Source organism: Astatotilapia calliptera, chromosome 3 (genome assembly GCF_964374335.1).
Source record: "Astatotilapia calliptera chromosome 3, fAstCal68.1, whole genome shotgun sequence".
Lineage (NCBI taxonomy): Eukaryota > Metazoa > Chordata > Actinopteri > Cichliformes > Cichlidae > Astatotilapia > Astatotilapia calliptera.
This window is the reverse complement of record NC_137424.1, coordinates 14470740-14490740: the sequence shown is the minus strand read 5'-3', so window position 1 is coordinate 14490740 and position 20001 is coordinate 14470740. Positions and strand designations below refer to the sequence as shown.

General features: G+C 42.1%; 1 protein-coding gene across 3 annotated transcripts; it reads left to right on the top strand.

Annotated features, from left to right (window-relative positions):
* Positions 1-4405: 4405 nt before the first annotated feature.
* On the top strand, positions 4406-19675 carry trappc14 (trafficking protein particle complex subunit 14). Of its 3 annotated transcripts, none has more exons than XM_026160719.2 (12): positions 4406-4940; positions 7244-7327; positions 10550-10679; positions 10873-10959; positions 11814-11934; positions 12130-12199; positions 15294-15355; positions 16651-16823; positions 17312-17445; positions 17683-17828; positions 18435-18596; positions 19084-19675. In XM_026160719.2, exons 1-11 carry the CDS (start codon positions 4506-4508, stop codon positions 18574-18576), a joined length of 1584 nt encoding a protein of 527 aa, XP_026016504.2. In that variant the 5' UTR covers positions 4406-4505; the 3' UTR covers positions 18577-18596; positions 19084-19675. The 3 variants fall into 3 exon arrangements, with proteins under 3 accessions (XP_026016504.2, XP_026016494.2, XP_026016483.2); XM_026160709.2 differs by having other exon boundaries at positions 12052-12199; positions 17683-17813; XM_026160698.2 differs by having other exon boundaries at positions 12052-12199.
* Positions 19676-20001: the final 326 nt, after the last annotated feature.

Here is a 20001-nt window from a genome sequence, read left to right as displayed (position 1 = left end):
TTAGGAGTTTTAGCAGGTAAAGTGCTAAAGCTAGACGACTGTTTCAGTTGTGTTCTTCACCAACTGCTGTCCGTACAATCTAACACAGACTGAAAACAACGTTTCTTTGATTGCATAAGAAGTGTCACAGAGTGGGTTCACTGACAGTGTTGGCCCTGCCTTAGTGAGGGTCATCCCTGCATGCGAGGTAGCACAGGTGACAGACAGCGTCAGACGTGACTGCATGCATATACAGGAAATATGCATGCGCCACTTTGTTTTTAAATGAACCTCCTTACAACAGGTTGTTTCCTAGATCGTACATGTTCGTTCATTGTTGAAAGTATTGAATTTATTGCCCAGTGTCAAACATTCGATTGTCTTGTTCTCCGTCCAGAGTCGGCCACCCTACACAGCGCACATCTGGTCACCTCAGCAGTGGCCTGTAAGGGAGATTCAGGCATACTGTGTTTGAGTGGCTACCTCCTCTGATGAAAGGATATTATTCATCTCTTACAGTCAGTGTGTTTAAAGAGAGTCAATACTGAACAACGTCTTAAAATCAAAGGGACATAAGGTGTTTATTTCCCTTCACTCAGGAAACCAGTGATTTATTTTAGTTTACTCTAAAACTCTGACTTTCTCTTCATTCATAAATAAGCCATCATTAACAGTGAAACTCTTGCTTCAGGAGTGTCATAGTCCTGTCTGGGGTCTCAACAACATTGTTTCAGTCGCGCTAATTAAAATGTGCTCGATGTCACATCCAGAAAGGTCTCTGGAGGTCAAGCCTACGCAGACGTTTGGAATGACAGAAGCTGCTTCTATGTCACAGCAGCGTAACTGAAGTAAATGGTTTCCTTTCCCGTGGTTTTCCTGGTTTCCAAGTCACGTCGTGTTGACTTCACTGAAAGAGACCTTTCTGTCTTTTGCACCTGCCAGCTTTCATTTAGATTTCGAAGAATATCGCTTCCTATTCTGCTTGTTCGTGTTTTACACCAGTAACAGCTGAACATTCAAAAAATTACACAATATGGATTTTTTTTATCATAGAGTGCTACTACATGCTGTAACATAAGTGTCCCTTATATTTTGGTTATTAGATAACTGTGACTATTATATCCAGGTACATTTTGTCACTCTCTGAAGGTTAGTGGTGATAAGTCATATTTACACACAGCATACATGTCGGTACTCAATCGCTGACGAATGCCAATCAATTCTTGCCAACATGGACGACAAACAGTTAATACGCTGAAAACTCCATCATAATGTTTTTGTGCTTTTCGAGCACCCTTCTATAGGATACCACAGTCGTGTCATGTAACCAGCACAGTGTAATAAAGAAATAAAAAGACTTTATTAATGCTGAGGAAATTTCTTTATTACACACTTAATTCCAATATAAATATGGAAGATGGCAAACAAGTTGAAAAATGTAAACAAGTAAAAATAAAATGAGGTGAAACATTTTCACATAAATAAATAACAAAGTTAAACCTGTTTCTTAAATTCAGGACAGTAACTGTGTTGTCACCTCTGTCTGCTCATACTTTTTATTGGTGTTTAAACACGTGTGTGTGTGTTTTCTTCCTTTTAATTAAAAACAGCTTCTGGTACTAGAAGGTACCAGAAAGTCAAACTTTGCTTCCCGATCTAGGATAAAGCTTTATTTGAATTTTCGCAAATACTGTAATGTGACTCATTTTGTAGCTCGTTTTCAGTATTAAAGTTCCATGTTGTACATAGTGGACAAGAGCGGTACAGGTCAGAGTAAGAAGCAGTGGTAGGTGGTGTGATTTACCTTCTGTCATGCCCACTTCGCCAACGATCTCTATTCAGCCACTCCCACAGCCCTGACAGGACATTTCACAGAGAACTCCTCATGTTGCTCCAGATGTTACTGAGCAGGCCGAGCAGCTGCAGTATATGTGGCTATGATCTTACTTGAAACTGTATTCTGTCGGAAATTTGTAGTAGATCACGCTCTTTGTGTGCATCTGTTGTGTTTGTTTTCTTGTACTAAATAATTAAAAAAATCTTTAACTCTCCTACGTCTTTTTGCCTCCTTGTTTGTAACATTTGACAGCAGCTGTGTGATACGGTGGTTGTTCTGTGCTGCATTAAAATGTCCTGAGTAAAAAGATCAAAGAACTTTATGTGTAAATTGTTACATTTATAATCATGAAACAGAAAATGCAGTGAGTGCAAAGCAAACTGTAAGTTTACAGCTGCCGTTGCATCTGTGCAAATATCAGCCTCCATATTTGTGACTATTTTCACAATTGTTTCATCTTTAAATTTAAGAATTAAAACTTGTTATTCAAGCTTGTGTACATCGTTAGATCATATTCAAGTTGAACATATTGAACATCTTCATAGACTCCACATTTTATTCAATGAAAAATGTCTTTAAAAATCTTTTTACTGAGCTCACAGACCTACACAATCATTTCCCGTAGACTTCTATGCAGTGTTCATGCAACCCGAGGATGCCCTGCCAGCATTAGAAACACTGCAGGTTTAAATGACGTAGAATTAGTAGATACGTGAAACCATGTCCATTTTATAACTATTCTGTGAAACAACCATATTTGATCGACAGGTTGGACTGCTCAGTTATCAGCTAAAGCTAGTGAGTTTAGTTAGCAGGCTGCTTTGTACATTATAGTTAGCACTCAGAAATATACTGAGGTATAAACTGTCTCGAATCAGATCATACAGCAGGCCAAGGAGTTCATAACACTCCTCCCGAGACATGTTTTGATATTTAGATTTTTTTTAGATAATTTAATTTAATTTCACAGAAACATTTTTTTTTGTAATATTCTGTTCCTTGAAGTGGACATCAGCTTGTTTGATCACAGAATGTGAAGCTGAGTGAAGCTGAAAATATTTTATTCAGAACTGTGGAAGTTGTCAGAGATGCAGGACAGACAGGGCAAACAAAAAGATTAAAGGACGTGCCAGCGTTTGAGGAGCCTGAGAACGGGCAAAATGATGACACCCACAGTCTATTCTGGACAAGATGTATAAGCTCTGAAGTTATGAGGTTTGGTTTCTCAGACAGGAAATCGCCTGTGAAGGGAAACATCTTTCCTTGGCAGCCTTGTTGAGGACATTTGTTCTCATTTGTTGCCTTAATGGACTTGCTAATATTTATTTCAAAGTGTTGCCTATTTTCTGTTTGATGTAGTCAGAGAATCACGTGGTTGTGGGCCACGTTGTTTGATACTGTTGTGCCTAAAAACTTCACAGCCCTACATTTAACAGTTCTTATTTTGGATGAGGTGCATCAACTCCTTTTAGCTTTCACCTTCCCTCTCTGATGTCTGGCCTTCCTCCACTTCATCCTTTGACTGATTCCTTTTCGACAGCTCTGAGTAAAATCCTTTCTGCCTCATTCTGCCCTCTACTTCCTGAAGTATAGACACTGTTCCAATCGGTTATGAGGTAGTAAGTTCTGCCGACTTAAAAGAACACAGAATAAAAGTTTTGTTTTGGAAAGCCTGTAATTACTACGCATTTGAGAAATCTAGATCTAAGTTAAGATGCTCAAATTAAAGAAGGAACAATTTGAGTTTAAGCAATAGAATCTACAAAAAACAGAAGTATCACTTAATCTCTCATGGCCATAAAATATGGAAGCTGATGTGTTCTGTTTGCCCAGCCCACACAAAAGCCAGGATGCCCCCTGACAGTACAGCAGGAGTCATATATATGGTGCATGATGTAGAAGTATCAGACTCGTGTCCCCAAAGGAGGACAAAAGTTAATTGCTGGGTCTTAGGAGGATATCGCCAACTGACACAGTTATAATGAAGTGGACGTGATTGGGAATGAAAGAGGCTGCCAGCAAACCTCCAAGACTGTGGCTGTAATATTACCTTAAGAACAGTGTGCAGAGAGCTTCATGGACTTCAGCTTCATGCTCCCAGTGATGGGTACGACCCCTCCCTGTTCATGGATCAGACAGTTTGGTGTGAATGAACACCTGACAGAACACCTGAGGAATTAACTAGAGCAGAGATTGTGATTCGGGCGTCCGGTTCAACATCAGTGTCTGACCTCACAAATGGTCAGATTTCCCATAAACACAGACCTGCACCTTGTGGAAAGCAAGGTTCCCAGGTGAGCTGATTAAGAATGGGATCTCACTCAGGTTCATGTGTGTGTTTGCAGATGAGCAAATATTGTTGGCAATATCGTGTGGCAGCTGTCAGTTAGGGCTGCATGGGCTTAGAGTTAAGCTTTAGTAGGAAGTCACTGCAAGGTGACGTAAAATGATCTTATTATAAATGTTATTTATGTAAACTGCATCCTGGTACAGCATGCCTTCGTTTTTCTGGTTTTCGTCACTGACTTTTGATTGCATTGGTCTGATTCGTCTTCTCTACATCGATTAATCGTCCTGTTGTTTTGTCGCTATTAGTGAAAGGAAGCAGGATGCACACATCGGTGGGCGCTTTCAGTAAGCTCCTGTTCAGGCGCGGTGAAATGCAGAGGCAGAGTTAGCCACCGCCACGATGGAGTCGCAATACAAGTTTTGTTTGTATTTTCCTGTCGCCCAAATATCGAGTTTATCAGACGCAGCAAACTACACAACGCTTCCTCAGCGAAAGAACGTCTACCTCGGGGAGACTCTCCAGTTTCTGCTGGTGTTGCGGTTTCGGGGCTTAACGGACAGGGACGATGGTGCTCTGTCTCGGAAGGACCTGGGGGGTTCTTTGTGCGCTCTGGCGAGCGTGTGCGCCGCGGAGAGCTGGAGGCAGACACCGGCTGAGCAGTGTGACCGCATGAGCAGCTGCAGTGAAGACAGCGAGGATGTAGAGTGTAGGACCGCAGAACAGAGCGGAAGAAGACGGGGGGACAAGCAGACCTTCACACAGTGTCACCAACTCCTCAGTCATAAGTGCTCACCCAGTAGTGCAGCGATGCACAGCGAGACAGAACAAGCCAAGGTAAAATAAGCCAGTACTGAAGAAGAGGAAGTCCATAGATTTACACACATCTAATGTTTCTGCAGAACTGTCATCACTCATTGTCGCATGTTACCTACAACGAGACAGGAAAAAAATTGGTTTTTAAGTAACCTACACATATGTCCTAATTAGATAAAAAACAAAACAAAAAACAGGGTGGTTTAGATTGTCTGTACTCGAGTAGAAGTGCAGATACTACTAGTAAAAATACTCCAGTAAAAGTTACAGTACTGATTCTACTTATTTACTTGAATAAAAAAAAGTAAAGGCTCTAAATGTGCTCGAAGTAAAGGAGGACGCTGAACCCTGTGCTATGTGAACACAATGATAGAATAACAGAGGGGAACACAAACTTTAGTCTATTTTTGATTCTAATTATACTCAGCTAGAGTCTGAAGAAAAAGGAAAATCAAATCTATTTGCTGTTGCCTCCATTGTGGAGGGGACTTTGCCTGTAAACAGGAAGTGTGCACAGTCAGAGGTTAAAGTGGGTTCAGCAGGTGGGGAACCTAAAACTGGTTGTCACGGCTCAGTGTGGGGAACTGAATCAAACTCACACTCATTTCTCCTGAGAGCTCCAGTAGGTGTTCTTACTGTGCAGGCTGTGATCAGCTGACCTGCTGCTGTCTGTGGATGGACACACCTGGATTCAACCAGATGTGAGCAGATGTTTCATCCTCCACAATTTATACTGTCTTTATACTAGATGCTATAAAACCAGTATCAAGGTGGAGTTCATCAGTGGATCTAAGCTCATCAAATTCATGTGACTCTCTGCTACATGTGATTTAACCTAACTGTGGCCATAAACCCACAGCCACTGTGCTTTACTTTAAGTCGTCCCAGTGCAGAAAACTAACCTGCAGAGGGTTTTCATGCCTTAGTTTGATTTGCAGCATGTTTCAAAATTAAAAAAAAAGTCACATGTACAAACAAAGTATCTCGTTTTAAAAAATCCCACGAGCATCCTTACCTTTAAATGTAAGCTCTCTTCTTCCTGCCACGTCCTGTCTGTCTGAGTGAAGTTAGCTCTTTCTTTTCTCTCCCTGTCAACACATTGTTACACAAACTGCGCAAAAACAATTTGTGTGTTTGCAGAAATGCTGCATTTGAAATAACCTTCAGTAACACATTACTCCCTTTATGTTCACTCACCTTCTGTGGGGCTGACTAGATGCTGAAGCCCTGCAGCTCATGAAGCCCAGTTTTAACCCCTGACTTTGACACACTTCAGCTCTTTTATGCATCATCCTCTGCTGACGATTACACAACAGGACTGCCATGGATGTGTTACTGTTTACACATAAATCAGTTTGATGTTTGGAGGCTCGCAGTAACAAATAATAACTCCTCTTGAATGCAAAGTAATGAGTCTGTTTTTGAAAATGTGAGGAGTGAAAGTAAAAGGTTACTTTTAGAAAAACAAACTACGTAAGTACAAAAACACTCTCAGCACTCTCCTGTCTAGTCCCTGTTGTTACAACCCGTCTGCGGGCCAGGAGATGGCATGGATGAGGCACTTGCTCCCCACCAACACCCACGCAGCCACAGGAAACAATCACTGGTCATTACATGGCATTTATTTACAAAGTAATGAGGCAAAAACAACAGAACAGGAGTGTCAACACTTCAGGGTGACCTGAGGCCAAAATAGTAAATAAAACAAAGCTAAGGTCTGATGGATGCCAACATACACGACCTCACAGAGGAAAGGAACCAAAATAAAGACAGAGTCTGACCTCCTGTCCAAAAACAGGAGAAAACGATGTGTTCAAAGTAACGGCAGCTCACCCACTCCACTTCCTCAGCTGTTAGGAGAAGTGTGTGAAGCGCTCCAGGCTTTATATATAAGGCTGCAGCCAGTCATTCAGGAGCCGTACATCCATGCACCAGTGGCAGCAGGGCACCTGCACAGTTGAATTACCATAACATGCAGAGTTAAAAGAGTTGCTACAACAAACTGTTCAGGAAAAAACAAACACATACAACAAATGATTGTAAAACTATTCTTTAAATTTTAATTTATCAGCTGTTGTAAATGTCTATACATAAATATCTGCAAACAGAAAACTGAAACGCATACATTATTTTCCACCACAATTAAAGCTAAACTAGCATTAAGCGAGCACAGGTTTCATTTTTTATTTACCAAAGTGTTTGTTTTAAGAGTTTTACCTGTGATGGCAGCTGTTAGATATCGTACTGTTGTGACTGATTGTTTAACTCAGTCCATATTATTTTATTTATTTAAACAAAAATTGTCTTATGTTGATCTCCTGCAGTCTGCTTGGGTGTTGGAAGACCAGCTTATCTTCTGTCTCACTGTCTCTTTGGACAAGCTGCCAGTCAGTACACGTAAAGCCAAGGTTGGACACACCTGTATGCATGTACACGTAGTGTGTGTGTGTGTGTGTGTGTGTGTGTGTGTATAGATGTAGATAGATTGACAGCGCTGCAAACCCTCGGCCTTCTCTCAGTGAGCTTCATGCTGTCGTCACCTGACGTGTTTCCCCTCACAGGTGAGCCTGTCAGGGCTCATTTACTGAATTTCTTGCCTTCTTAATGAGGTTGGGACCATCAGGTGTGTTGTGCAGCAGTCAGGTTGGTGCACAGCTGGCAGCCATATTTGACGACTGTTAGAATTCATATTATGGCAAGAACCAATCAGCTGAGAGAAACAACAGCCCATCATTACTTTCAGAACTGAAGCTCAGTCAGGCTGTAAAACTGCTAAAACTTTGAATGTGTCCCCAAGTGCTGTCACAAAAACCATCAAGACCACGATGAAACTGTCTCACATGAGGACGCCCCAGGAAAGGAAGAGCAGGAGTCCCCTCTACATTCATCCGAGTCACCAGCCTCAGAAATCACAAGTTAACAGCAGCTCAGATCAGAGCCCAGATAGATGCACACAGAGCTCCAGTAGCAGACACATCTCTACATGTTCAGAGGAGACTGTGTGGATCAGGCCTTTATGGTCAAACAGCTGCTGAGAAACACAAGGAGTGGACATTAGACCAGAGGACATCTGTGCTTTGGTCTGATGGGTCCTGGCCTCCACAGTCACCTGACCTAAACCCAGTGTGGATGGTTTGGGATGAGATGGAGCTCAGAGTGAAGGCAAAGGACCAACAAGTGCTCAGCATCTCTGGGAACTCCTTCAAGACTGTTGGAAACCGTTTCAGGAGACGACCTCATGAAGCTCATGGAGAGAACGCCAAGAGGGAGCAAAGCAGGACTCAAAGCAAAGGCTGTTTGGAAGAATCTGAAATATCAAACATGTCCTGAGTTATTTCACACTTTTTTGTTATTACAGAATTCCACATGTGTTCATTCATAGTTCTGATGCCTTCAGTAAAAGGAATTTAAATGGTGTAAAAAAACGTAAACATGTATAGGTTCTAGTGTTTATATTTGTTAGTGTTTGTTTGTACTGTGCTTATTATTCCTAAATGGTACAAAACTGTTCAAAAGTCTTGACTCATCCCTGATTTCTTTATACACTCAAACTAATTACAGGAACACTTTTTAATCAAAGTAAAGCATTAAATAAATTCAACCCTTGGTATATTAATCTGGTCAGTTAAGTTGCAGAGGGGATTTTTAATCGGTTTCAGTTGCTTTGGTGTTAATTACATTAACTACAGGCCTACTAGAGGGCCAATAACAAGACCACTCCATCTATCCTTTCATTTTCTTCCACAAATCTGCGACCGGGTCACGGGGGCAACAGCCTAAGCAGAGAAGCCCAGACCTCCTGCCTCCTCCTCTAGCCTATCCCGTGGAACACTAAAGCGTTCGCAGGCCTGTAGAGACATATAATCTCTCCAACATGTCCTGTGTCTGCCCCGAGGCCTCCACCTGGTAGGACATGCCTGGAACACCTCACCCAGGAGGCACCCAACTCCTGAACAACCTCAACCAGGAACTTGTCGCTGACCCGGCGTGGGCTCTCCGCCCTTTGCCAGCTGAGGTACATGGCCTCAGACTTGGAGGTGCTGATAAAAACCAATTCATTTACCTCTTAACAGGTTCACCCTGAGTGGATGTGGCAAATGTGAAAGTAATGGAGAAGTCATGGGGGATGTTATGCTGCCTGTAATAATGCTCAGCATGACTGGTTTGTTTGTAGGTTAGGGAATGGGCAACCTCATCCATGGAGGGATGCACATCCCTCTGCAAGCTAGGCAACGGCAGCTTGATGGCCGTTAGGTGTCAGAGTGAAATCTTTGGAGCCACTGTCAGATGATACGCTGGTGTAGCAGGTCCTGGGTTTCTTGTGTTGCACCAGAATGGTCACATGGTCTCATGTGACAAGAGTATGATGAAGGAACTGATACTATTGACCAGCCCCCACACATGCCTGACCTCAATCTAGACATTGTTTCGGTCAATCTGAGACTATGCACCTGAGACGATCCAGCTCAGTGATACCCTGGATCAGTTCTGCCTGATATTGTCAGGCTCGCACACTACTGAGTAGAAATGTTATTACAATCAACCAAAACTAAACTAAAAACAAAAACTAGATGACAAAAGTTTTAAAACCAAACTAAAGTAAAAAAGAGGAGTAAAAGCGTACCTGAAGAGAAAAACACACAATGGAGTACATCATGGATCGGCCTCCTCGGAGCCCGCATCATCTTTACAGAGAACAGCAGCAGCCAACAACCCTATTAGACCTCTGGAAAGCCCTTCAAGAAGCCCGGAAAAATCTTTGTGAAGACAGAAATGACAAGAAAGCTTATCTTATCTACAAACTCTTGTTTTTGCCTTATTTCCACTGTGGTGGACTCCACTCACACGCAGGAAGTGTGTTGCTGAGTTTTGTGGTACGATGTTTGCAGTTGTTGTTTGTTCAAGAATAACGTTAGAGTGAGAAACGTTGGCGTGTGAGAGCTCTCGTCTCGTCTGTGTTTACCTCCACATTGGTGACCCCTGACTCGAACACGTTAGGAGCCGAGGATGACGACGCTCCAGCAGCTGCTGGCCCTCTGCCTCCTGCTGCAGCTGCGTCTGCTGTGGCGCATAAGCTGCCGGATCCCCGGGAGGCTGGAGGTTCAGTTCGCCCTTCGCAGCGTCTCAGGGACAAGGCTGGCACTGGCAGTCAGGAAACGCTGCAGACAACTTGAGTTTCAGTAAAACTTTATGTATTTATGTATAAGGGCGATCGTGGCTCAAAGAGTTGGCAGTTCGTCTTGTAACCGGAATGTTGCCGAGCCCCGGCTCGGACAGTCTCGGTCGTTGTGTCCTTGGGCAAGACACTTCACCCACCGCCTACTGGTGTTGGCCAGAGGGGCCGATGGCGCGATATGGCAGCCTGGCTTCTGTCAGTCTGCCCCAGGGCAGCTGTGGCTACAACCGTAGCTGCCTCCACCAGTGTGTGAATGTGAGAGTGAATGAATAGTGGCATTGTAAAGTGCTTTGGGGCCCCGAAAAGCGCTGTATAAATGCAATCCATTATTATTATTTCCAGTTTTCCTAACAAAGTGTAAGAAATTAAAGGTGGCTTAAGACTTTTGCATAGTACCCTGTATGATGAACTCTAGAGGTGGAACCTGTAGTTGAATGCCTCTCTGTGATGACAGATTGTAGTCACTGTGTGGAAGCAGATGGAGGAAAATGCAGAATTAAGGGAGCTTGGCTACCTGACTCTGCTGCAGTTTAGGAGTCCAACATGCACCTTCAGACAAGATCTTAGCACCTTCAAGGCACAAGGTAAACACGCCATCTCAACATACTGAATGAGCTCTGTGTGTCACAAGAGTTAAAAAGGATTGTAGTCTAAAACCTACAACTAATGAGGTCATAAGACTAGGAAACCAGTATCTGTCCCATTGGATTACATATAAATTATAATTCCATTGTCCAGTTTGATAGTAAACAAACACCATGGTTTCCTCTTTCCTAGTCAGCACTACCCTGGATGTTCTTCCACCTCCCAGTGTCCAGTGTCGACATATGACTGTTTCTGGAAAACATCTGACCGTCCTCAAGGGTAGAACAGCAGCTCATGCACACACAGACACAAAACGTGGACTTTTATTATTTTTTTAATTGTATTTTCCCAAATCTGGATCTCTCCTAAACGACAGCTACCTGTCTCAGTATTAAGTGAAACAGCAGCCGCTATATCACGACCCTTAAACTAAAGCAGCTACGTGTAATGTTTAATGTTGATCATTAACCATGTCAGATGCCACACAGTTAAGCGCCATGATTCATTACTAAACAGTGTGATACGTGGTTTCAAATCCCTTTTGTTATTATGGAATTGACATTTTTTCATCATACAGTTCTCAAATGAATATTTGAGTGTTTCTTAGTTTTAAGCAAGTGTCTCATTCCCCCCCCCACATAGTTAGTCAAGTAAGAAATTCGTTGCCAGGAGTAGTCCTAACATAAACCCAAACACGTTTAAATACGGTTTAAATGCAACAGTAGGGGGCAGCCCACTGGGGTTTAAATAGGGTGTAATTACTTGTGACTCGCCACTATTTGATTTTAGAGCTTAAGTATGAGGTGAAACGTCTTCAAGAAACTTAAAGAAGCCCAGCTGGTTGCTTTCCGAGCTCCTTAGAATTATCCATCACGTAGTCCTGCCTCATTTTTGTGTAATCAAAGTAAACGTCTGTCACGCTACCTTCATCTGATTTTTACTGCATTTTAAACTTCAAACAAAATGAATATACACAATATACAATACTATTCTGTTAAATTTAGCAAAAATTGGGAATTTGAATGGTCCAGAAAACTGCGTCAAGTTAGCAAAACACCAAAATGATGCAATTGTACCTAGAAGTACAATAAGCTCATAAACAGCTAATGATTAGTGGGTTACTTTTTCCTCAGTGATGAACTGCAGCTCACAGGACAGAATGTGTGTCAAAGATGTCAAGATTCTTCCAAACTATAACTCGTCTTACCTTCCCATGATGCCTGATGGCTCAGTGCTCGTAGTCGACAATGTCTGGTAAGTACATATGCACTCGGTGTGCAAATGCTTTGTAAGCAGGGAAGTAATTGGCAAGTTGTTTTCTGTGTTCTTTAGCCTCCTAATGAGCATAACGCTTTATACTTTCTATTAAAGCCACCAGTCAGCAGAGATCAGCATGGCTTCATTCTGTCGGATAGACAACAAATCATCACATTTACCTTGTATGCTTAGTGCCCTGGAGGAGCAGACCTTCATTTTTCAGCTGCAGCTACAAGAGAAAGAAGAACAGCAATCCAGCAAGGTGAGAAGGCACACTGGAGAGTGTGTCGTTACTTTTTTAAAACCAGTGCGATTTTGTGAAAACAAGTTTTAGTGCAAAGTTAAAGCTGCCAAATGATTACAATAAATAGTAAGGAAGTAAAGTTTATTTATATATTACCTTTCACAGACACGTGTCACAAAGTGCTTTACAAGGTAAAAACACATATATCATAAAACCCTGTTCCAATTAAAAGCTTTTTGAAATAAACACGTCTTTAGCTGCTTTTTGAAGGTCTCCACTGAGTCCACACACGGTAGAAATAAAGGAAGTGATTGTACTAACAATTTGCTTGCATAAACCGTGATTTATATATGATTTACAGACGTGGACAAAATTCTTGGTACCCTTCAGTCAATGAGCGAAAAACTCACAATGGTCACAGAAATAACTGTAAAACAAAAGTATAAGTAAATACAAATTCTATGAATGTTAACCATTGAAAGTCACACATTGCTTTTTAACCATGCTTGAACAGAATTATTTAAAAAAAACTAAATGCATGAAACAGACCTGGACAAAAACGATGGTGCCCACAACTTAATATTTTGTTGCACAACCTTTTGAGGCAAACACTGCAGTCAAGCGATTCCTGTAACTGTCAATGAGACTTCTGCACCTCTCAGTAGGTATTTTGGCCCACTTCTCCTGATCAAACTGCTCCAGTTGTTTCCAGTTTGAAGGGCACCTTTTCCACACGGCATGTTTCATCCAAAGATGCTCAACAGGATTGAGGTCAGGGCTCATAGAAGGCCACTTTAGAATAGTCCAGTGTTTTCCTCTCAGCCATTCTTGGGTGTTTCTGTGTGTTTTTGGGTCATTGTCCTGTTGCAAGACCCATGACCTGCGACTGAGACCAAGCTGTCTGACACTGGCCAGCACATTTCTCTCTAGGATACCTTGACAATCTTCAGATTTCAATGTACCCTGCACAGATTCAACCCCAGAGGACGCCCCAGAACATAACCGAGCCTCCTCCTCCTTCATTTTTCTGTCAGTGAACATAGAGCTGATGTGTTTTGGCAAAAAGTAAAATTTTGGTCTCATCTGTCCACAGGACATCTTCCCAGAAGCTTTGTGGCTTGTCAACATGTAGTTTGGAAAATTCCAGTCCGGCTTTTTGATGATTTGTTTTCAACAATGGTGTCCTCCTTGGTTGTCTCCCATGTAGCCCACTTTGGTTCAAACAGCGACGGATGGTGCGATCTGACACTGATGTTCACTGAGCATGAAGTTCACCTTGGATCTCTTTAGAAGTCTTTCTGGGCTCTTTTGTTACCATTCGGATTATCCGTCTCTTTGATCTGTCATCAATTTTCCTCCTACGGCCACGTCCAGGGAGGTTGGCTACAGTCCCATGGATCTTAAATTTCTGAATAATATGTGCAGCTGTAGTCACAGGAACATCTAGCTGCTTGGAGATGGTCTTATAGCCTTTACCTTTAACATGCTTGTCTATGATTTTCTTTCTAATCTCCTGAGACAACTCTTTCCTTTGCTTCCTCTGGTCCATGTTGAGTGTGGTACACACCCTGTCACCAAACATGACATAGGTAGGTAGGACCGCAGAGTCATAATTCTCCCTCACAGACAGAATTATGACTTTGTTTTCTGCTTGGCCGTCACCCAAGGATTTACGTCCCTGATAAACAGGAGGCTCACTATCTGTTTAACCTCTCCCATGAACTAACACTGGCCTCACTGCGTCAAGTGTGTGTGTGTAGAGCATAAGGCCCATTTGTAGTGCACATGCATACAACTAAGTGACAGGAGTGCTCTTGCTATTACTATTACTAATGTGACACGATAAAAATGTATGATTAATACATCAGAAAAGAAATCTGCCACATCACAGTGCTGCTTTCATTACTGGTCACCACCGTTTGTATTACAGAGGTTAGAACATGCCATAGGAATTAAAGGCACTCTGCCTTTTCTGTTTACTTTATACATGCTTCCCTTAGCCTGTATTATTCAAACTCTTGCAGTCTCAGGCGCCTGCTCTGTCTACCAGTAGCTGGGGATTCACTCCTCTAGTATTCCTGCTGATTCCTTTCTGTGCGCCGCTCATGTATTGTTCAGTTCAGCCTCCGATATGATGCCTGACAGGAGCTTCCATGTGGTACTGAGGCAGGTTATCATGCTTGCTGTATTTCTTTCTACTTCAATACCGATAACTTCCCTCCACGCTACCTTGATCTTGACCTCCAGTCTCCTTCTCCAGGGTACTGAAGGGTATTGATTAGTCTCAGTGATGGTTACAGTAGGAACTGTCCGTAGTGCTGCATTCACATCATCTAGTAGACCTTCAGAGAGTGCTTCACGTAATCTTGGTAACCGAATACGGAGGGTCCAAATTTAAAGCTTCACCATGATCCTACCTTTCAGGTCAGTTTCTCTCACACTCAGCGCTCCTTCTTCCATCGTACCTGGGCTTGGTACCCAAGCTCGGGTGGGGGTGATGATGATATCTCCCCCCAACTTGTCTTCCTGGCTCCCCCTTGCCGTAGCTTGTGTGTTGTACCTCGTCAGTCTCTAGCTGTGACAGCAGTTCCTTCCTCCAAATGTTGGAACACTGAGTTAGTAGTTGTTTTGCTGACAATCTGGATGCTGGAGATACCAGAGGTCCCACATCCCGCTCATGTAACCTCTTCTCCTGGGGTTACTTGCATATTAGTACTCCAACAGTGCCCTGTTCTCATCTCTTGCCGACTTGAGCCTTCTTGTTTCGGTACACTTTTCATCAGTATCCTGGCTCCTCAACACCTGACAGGGACCTTGTTAATCCTGGCGATGGTATGGTTTCCCTTTTCTCTTGCCCATATCCGAGGTAGGCTTGGTTAGCATGGGGCATCTAGCCTAGGGACCTTATCCCACCTGTAAAAACTGAAAATTTAATGAGGATGCATGGAAATCACATGGAAAGACCATACCTCATAATGCCTCTCATCACCTTGTCACTTCTCTGCCCTCTATGGGGCTTTCAGTCTGAAGCCTCCCGGAGAGTCCAATGTGAGAGGTAGAGGGGTCGAAGAGGAGGTTTTAATTATTAAATAATGTTGTTGTCTTTTCATAGGGTTTGGAAGTCCCATTGTTGGCTGTCCTACAGTGGCACAGTCCAGTACATCCTGCCATGAGGTAACTATTTGTCTTCTTGTTGAGGTATTTCTGTAGCAGTACATAACAATCCTGGAGTCTGCATGTACTGTGTATATGAAACGACTGCTGTGTATTTTAAAGTAATTACAGCTGCTGCTTGCATCCAGTAAAGGATGGCAAACAGACTTAAAGTTCCCTTTGAGTTTTTATTTATCTTTTGCTTAGTGTGGTCTACAAATAAAGATCGTACAAGTTTATTTAACAGAAATAACATTAATTTCCCAGTTGATCACTATTTCACATGAGTCACTAGAGGGCACCAAAGGATCATCAAAAGGCTGCAGGCTTCTAAATACAAATAACCTTTAATATACATATACATATATATATATATATATATATGTATATGGAGAGAGAGAGAGAGAGAGAGAGAGAGAGAGAGAGAGAGAGAGAGAGAGAGAGAGAGAGAGAGATCTATAATCCTATATTTTTGGATCTACAGCACTATTATGTTATTTGACTGAACACAAACATATAACAGGATTTAGAGAAAATTAGTATAAAAATAAATTGATTAATTTCACCAACTGTGGCAAAATAAAAAAATTTTTTTAAACAATTTAAGAGATGATATTTATATGACTTCCAGAATTTGTAGTTTAACATCTATTTTAAATAACAACTGAGTGCGTGTTTGCACCCTTAGCGCAGACTGTAGCAACTATGGATCATGTATGTGGCTGCACTACATTAGACCTTTGACCACTATGCATTGCTGTAGAAGGACAGCAATTGCTCAACAAACGCAAGCAGGCGTAACACTGCGATAAGCACTGCAAGAGGATCCTGAGTTCAGTTCCAGCGCCTGGGGCCTTTCTGTGTGGAGTTTGCGTGGGTTCTCTTCCTCCCACAGTCCAAAGACCAAAGTTTAGTGGGATTAAGTTAACTTATAATTCTAAATTGCCCATAAGTACGACTGTGAGTGGGAATGGTTGTCTGTCTCTATGTATCAGTCTTGCAATAGACTGGTCGACCTGTCCGGGGTGTACCCTGTCTCTCGCCCTGTGGTAGCCGAGCTAGGCTCCTGCCCCCCGTGACCCTGACAGGGATAAGCACATTGTGTCATTTTGTATGCCTTTATGTGTGAAATACAAAATGTATTAAAGAAGAAACCAAAACACTCTCCATATAAGAACATTAAATGATTTTTTTCTGTTTATAATTGTATAGAATTGAAATTGTAGTCTTGTTGTGCTATTTGTTTTCTCTTATAAGAAGAATTCCTGCTATATGTTCTAATAATAGAAATATAATACTTATCATGCTCTCTCCAGATGCATCTCTACTTGTTACTCGATACCCAGTGTTCACTTAAATCGTCCGGAGTTGGTGATGATGGCGTCCTGCCCAAGGACCGTCAGGCCTCAACAACACTTCTGGGTGAAATATACGCTGCTCAACAATTTGCAAGATTTCCTTGCTGTTCGTCTGATCTGGAATTCAGAGGGTGAGTATCAAATCCTACAGACAGTTCCTAGTGTGTGGGAAATAATTATTTGCTCCCTCTCCTGAATCTGCAGCGAGTCAATGGACAGAAACTGAGGTTTTGGACTTGATTAGCATGGAGAGAAATTGATAGACTGCTGCAACAACACCTACTAGATCCGTAGCCACCATTTTTACTTCCGTAAACAGAGCGCGTTGTGTGTGACGTCTGCTTTTGCACATGCGGGCCGCTTTGAGGGTTCACCCTAGAGCGCGTTTGCTGTCACATTTTATTTGTATTGTGAACAAGCAGCCAAAACAATTGGATTTGATAAAAAAAAATCAGATTTGAGCATTAAGACCTGCAGTGTGAACGTAGCCTTAGATTCTTGCATTGGATAAATATTCTCTGCTCCAATCCTCTATCGGATACCTAATCCAGTCTAAATTCTCATTCTTCCCCCTGCTTATGTTTGTTACCTGCTCCTCACTGTCCATGCATCCATCTAGGAGGAAGTGAGCAGGATCCCAGTGTGGGAGCGGTTGTGTGCCAGTCTCCACTCAACAACCTGGGCCAGTGTAAGAAAGGTTCCATGCTGTCCTTCACTGTGGCCTTCCAGATTCTCAAAACTGGGATTTTTGAGGTACCAAAGGAAATAAGTTGTTAAATGTATTGACATTGTCTTAATATTAACAGTGCACAAACCCAGCCCAGTAAATCCTGTTTATGCTCCGTTTAATGTTTGATCCTTGAAGAACTTTAAACCAGGAATTACTACACCGCTCATACTGCTGTATTGTTTTTATTTGGCACAGTTTTGCTTGACAAAAAATGTAAGTAATGGCTTTCCATCTTCCACATGTCTATGATAACGCGGTAGCTGAGCCAGCATATGAAGTTTACAGCTTCTGTGCCCGCACCGCCCACGGAGCCTCAGTCACCTTTGAAAAACACCTTCGAAGGACGAAGCCTGAGCCGGTTAAAGAGCTTCCCCCACCACCAGCCATTTTGGTCAGTAAATCTCAGGTATGGAGGGTCATTGTACAAGACTGCTTCTCAAACTGTGGGGCACTGAGATACTTCCACTGGGGTGTGGGCGACTGGGAAAAAAAGTTTTTATTAAATGAGTAAAGTTAAGTTGAATTAATTGAAAACTGTAAAAAGGGAAGAAATGACCTTGAGATGGTGAGAAGTTCAGTCATTCAAGAAGTGCTCAGAGTCGAGCTATTGCTTCTGGAAATGAACCGGGTCATTGTTTTGGGCATCTATAGGTTGCCTCATTGGCTCCTCTCAGGTCAGGTGTTCCAAGGTGTCCCACCTGGAGGAGAAGACAAACTGGTAAGACTATATCTCTCTGCTGCCATGGAAACGACTTGGCGTCCCCCTGAATAAGCTGTGGGAGGTGGCTGGAGACTTCTCTGCTTAGGTTGTTTCCAGAAGAAGAAGATGGATGGAAATTCCTTTGAGTTATGTCAGATTTAAGCCAAATATGTTTGTATAAAAGATTCACATAATAGACGATACACTTTTTAGAGACATTGTAGTAGTTATGCAAGATTGGAGACGCATTTAAGACAATCTTTCATATTGCAGTCCACAATGATGTCTGTGATATCTTTGTTCTGGGTCCAGGTCAGGCGCTATGGCAGAGCTCCAGACAACAACCTCTCCTGCAGGAACTGTTAATCGAGCCCCTCACCTGCCCCCCGACCCCAGCTTTGTTTCACTGGTAAAAATAGCCAAGAGAGAGTGTAAGGTGCTAGTGCTGGAATGAATCAAAGATGTACACAAAAGGTAGGAAACTTTGGTGCATGTACTGTTCAACATTACCTGTTTTATTGAGGTGAAACATTAACCGCCTTCTGTAGTTGCACAATCAAAATGGACTGGCTCTTAATGTTGTAAAAATAAGACAAAACTTAGGAAGCTGGAGTGAAATACGTTTCATGTTACTTAATGTTCATGGTTAACATTCAGCTTCTGGCTGTAGAAAAACAATACAACAAGCTATCATGGGACTAAAGCAACACGACAGCCGAAAGTGTTAGTAACCTTTGTCCAAGCTGACTGGAAGGAGCGGTTTGATTCTAAGTAACTTTAGACCCCCTAAAATTAATTGGAATGAAATTTGTATTTCGATTATTTGCCATCAAATGGATAGTGGTGAAAAATGTCCATCTATCAAAATGTACACAAATGTAAATCTACTGCAAACTGGTCTAATGTTGGTACATTTCCTAGGAGCATTTTAAACTTCTTCTCACTCTGTTTCTCCGTTCAGGTGATCTGGACTGTGGGAGCTTATGACAAAAGCATCACTGTTCTGTGGCTGTGCTTCAACACAGAGCAGCCGTCAGATCTTTGTCTTCATGAAGAAGAAGCAGCAGTCCTACTATAATAAATGGTAAAGATGGAGTCAGTGAATGAGGAATGAAAGATGAGTCAGAGGACTGGTGCTGATGAGATTCTGATGTGAGCTCAGGTCAGTGGAGGGATACTTCTGTTTGTTACGCTTCTCCCTGATGACAAATTCCCTCCATCACATCAACATTTTTATTTCCTTTAAAGACCTTTTAAAAATGTTTGTTTTTGCTAAACCTGTTTAACTGTGTATAACTGTTCATACACGTCTCTGTTTATGCTTGAATCTGTTGGTTTCGCTCGAGTTTCCTTTTAGCATCATTGAGTCAGGCTCAATAGCACAAAGTAAGCTCCAGTATGTTCATGTCTCAAAATGTGGATGTGATAACAAAACTTTTTACTTTTTACGTTTTTGTAAAGAAATGTTTTTTGTTTTGTTTTGCATACTGTGCCATGTGGCCTTTATATGTAACAATAAAAATGTAATTACTCATTCTATTTAACATGTCAAAGGTTTACAGCTGGTTCTTGGCTTCTTGCCTCAAACTTAAAGGATTTATGTCTTAAACTATTCTTATGTCAGCCTCTATGGTTTGCACAGAGACTGATGGGCTAAAAGTTTTGTTTTATAGTAGGATCCAGTCAGAGTGTGTCGAGCCCTTGCAGTAGTTACTTACTTACTTTCAGTTTATCTTTTGATTTAACTTCTAGCAGCACTGTCTAATATTTCAGACCTTCCTGCTGTGATATTTGCCCCCTCCTTCATTTCCTTCTTGTTTTTGATTTATTAGACTTGCATGTTCCAGATCATAAAAAGACGAGGATAACCAGAGTAAAT